At 53.1% G+C, this 2,311-nt stretch overlaps 1 protein-coding gene across 1 annotated transcript in view; it reads left to right on the top strand.

Moving 5' to 3' along the window:
• The window catches only part of PHACADRAFT_197185 (uncharacterized protein), a gene marked incomplete at both ends in the record, with an annotated part of 2,285 nt that extends 560 nt beyond the window's left edge, over positions 1 to 1,725 (top strand). Inside the window, 2 exons of the mRNA XM_007397374.1 lie at positions 30 to 1,652; positions 1,708 to 1,725. Of these exons, the coding sequence (XP_007397436.1) occupies positions 30 to 1,652; positions 1,708 to 1,725 (1,641 nt within the window). The remainder of the gene's footprint in view (positions 1 to 29; positions 1,653 to 1,707) is intronic.
• Between the last annotated feature and the right edge of the window lie 586 nt (positions 1,726 to 2,311).

The following is a 2,311-nucleotide window of genomic DNA, read 5'->3' as shown; positions in this document are numbered from 1 at the left end:
CGGATGTCATACTTCGCACCTCTGACGAGGTCGACTTCCACGCACATAAAATTGTTCTCTCGTTGGCGTCCTCATTCTTCGAAACCATGTTCTCCATCCCGCAGCCTGCAAGTAGCGACCCCACAGAGCGCCCCGTCGTCAAGATGGTGGAAGACAGCAAGACGCTCGACTGCCTGCTGCGGTACTGTTATCCTGTGCAAGACCCTTTCGCCCCAAGTCTTGAGCTATTGGACAGTGTCCTCGAATCAGCAAAGAAGTATGATTTCACGGAAACCATCGATTTAGTCACTGGAAAGCTATGCGGCTTTCTTTTCACGAATGCCCTCTCCCTCTTCGCTATTGGCTGTCGTCATCGCAATGAAGATTTGGCTATACGTGCTGCTGCAGCGTGGAGGACTACGAAAAGCCCTAAAAAGGGTTCAGGTCTCTTCGGCGGAAGCGTAACGATTGATGATGAAGCTCTGTTGGCTAATTGGCGCACATCTTGGCAATCCGCGAAGTTCAGCCACACGCTCATCTCGCAGAGCTATACTTCCATCATGAAAGGGCGAATATCTGCCGCCTCTTTCTTCCGACTGCTGAAATACCTTAGAGACGGTCACAGCACGACCTTTTCGCACCCAACTCCTGGGCCCGCCAGCAACGCAACCCCTCCAGTTCCCACTTCTGTGGACGAGATCGAGCAGCTTGCGAAGGACCATCCTTTCGATCGACCCGATGCCGACTTGATCCTACAATCTCATGATGGGGTCAGCTTTCGAGTGCATCGTGCTCTACTTGAGATGAACATGGACCCCGGAGTATCCAACCGGACTCTCGATTCGGCATTTGAGGGTTCTGTAGAAAGCGCCAAGGACAGCAGTGGTCTCCCTGTCATTAAAGTGAAGGACGACAGTCGTACCCTTGGACTTCTCCTACGTCTGAGCTACCCTCCCCGCCAGAGGGATACGATTCCCGATTGGAATCTCGACAAGCTCGGGAGCGAGACGTCGCTGCGCGTTTACGAAGCTGCGCAGCGATACGGCTTCTCCTCTATCCCCCGCGCGTACTGGACCCGCATGAACCAGCTTCTTTCAGACGAACCGCTACGAGTTTACTGCATCGCCGTTGCCCTTGGGTGTGCGAATGAGGCCCAGCTTGCTGCACGCCAACTTGCGTTCTCAAACCTCCGCGACATGTACTGCACGGAGATGGAGTCGCTGCCAGTCGCAAACTACTATCGTCTTCTCGAGTTTCATCATAGCTGCCAGGCAACAATTCGTTCAGTCTGGAAGAAACATTTTTCTCCAAATGACACCGAATCTCATGCAAAGATCTTTGGACTCGGGTCGATGAAAACCGTTCCTTCGTCTCCGTCTGGACAGCCTGCTTCTAACTCCTCGAATGCTGCAATATTTCCGGTGGGGAATTTTGGTTCAGCGGACCCTCCTATATCGCATGAAACGAACCCATCGGCGATGTCATTTGAGTGGCTGGACGCGCCTGGGGTCAACTCCGTTCATCATGGAATTTGGACAGCACTTCTGGAGCGCGAGGTCACGACAGCTACCAAGACTAGAGCAAGCAACCTGGGTGGGCACAACATTGGTTGGAAGGCGATAGCGCAGACGAAGGAGAAGGTGGAAAGTGCTATACAACAGGCACTGCAGTCTGTAAGTGTCGTTCGGTCGTACGGATTTGCCCACAGACTCAGAAAATATTGCACAGCTTATTTTTGAAGCATAAGGACTCCTAGAAACAGCTCCAGAGGACGTCAAGGACCTGTCTTTGGAACAGTGTCGAAGAATCTGTAAGACACCGAAAAGTTACAACTTGACCAGTATCAGGCAACAACTTGTGGGGCCCATTGGGAGGCTTGAATCAGATACAGGGCCCTGCCTTCTTCTTATTGTGAGATATCTAGCGGCCGCTCAATGTTTGTCAGGTGTATAAGGCGTAAGCGCGCTGTAGCATAAATAGAAGGAACGACCAGAGGCACGGCCATCGTGAGCAAATACGGCTAATGCGACCCCGGATCGACAGCCCCAAGCCTGAACGCCGAAATCTTTACAGGTCCTATTTGAAGAGTATGAGAGCCTCAAGCTTGTATCGACATTGACGACCGTGAAGGTCGCTCGGCGCATCCGAGCAGCCCTAGAGGAGCAAGGAGCTCGAGATGAGCAGTCGCAGCCTTGCGTCTTGTCGTTCCACTTGTACGCTATCGTCTTTCCAACGTGGCTCGGGCTATCTTCGCCCTGCTGGGTGGCTGCAGGCGGATGCCCGCGGGCACGCTCGCGATCCCCGCGCAGAACTTGAAGAAAGGTACGACGAC

Source organism: Phanerochaete carnosa, assembly GCF_000300595.1.
Source record: "Phanerochaete carnosa HHB-10118-sp unplaced genomic scaffold PHACAscaffold_6, whole genome shotgun sequence".
Taxonomy (NCBI): domain Eukaryota; kingdom Fungi; phylum Basidiomycota; class Agaricomycetes; order Polyporales; family Phanerochaetaceae; genus Phanerochaete; species Phanerochaete carnosa.
This window is presented reverse-complemented; position numbering and strand designations above follow the sequence as displayed.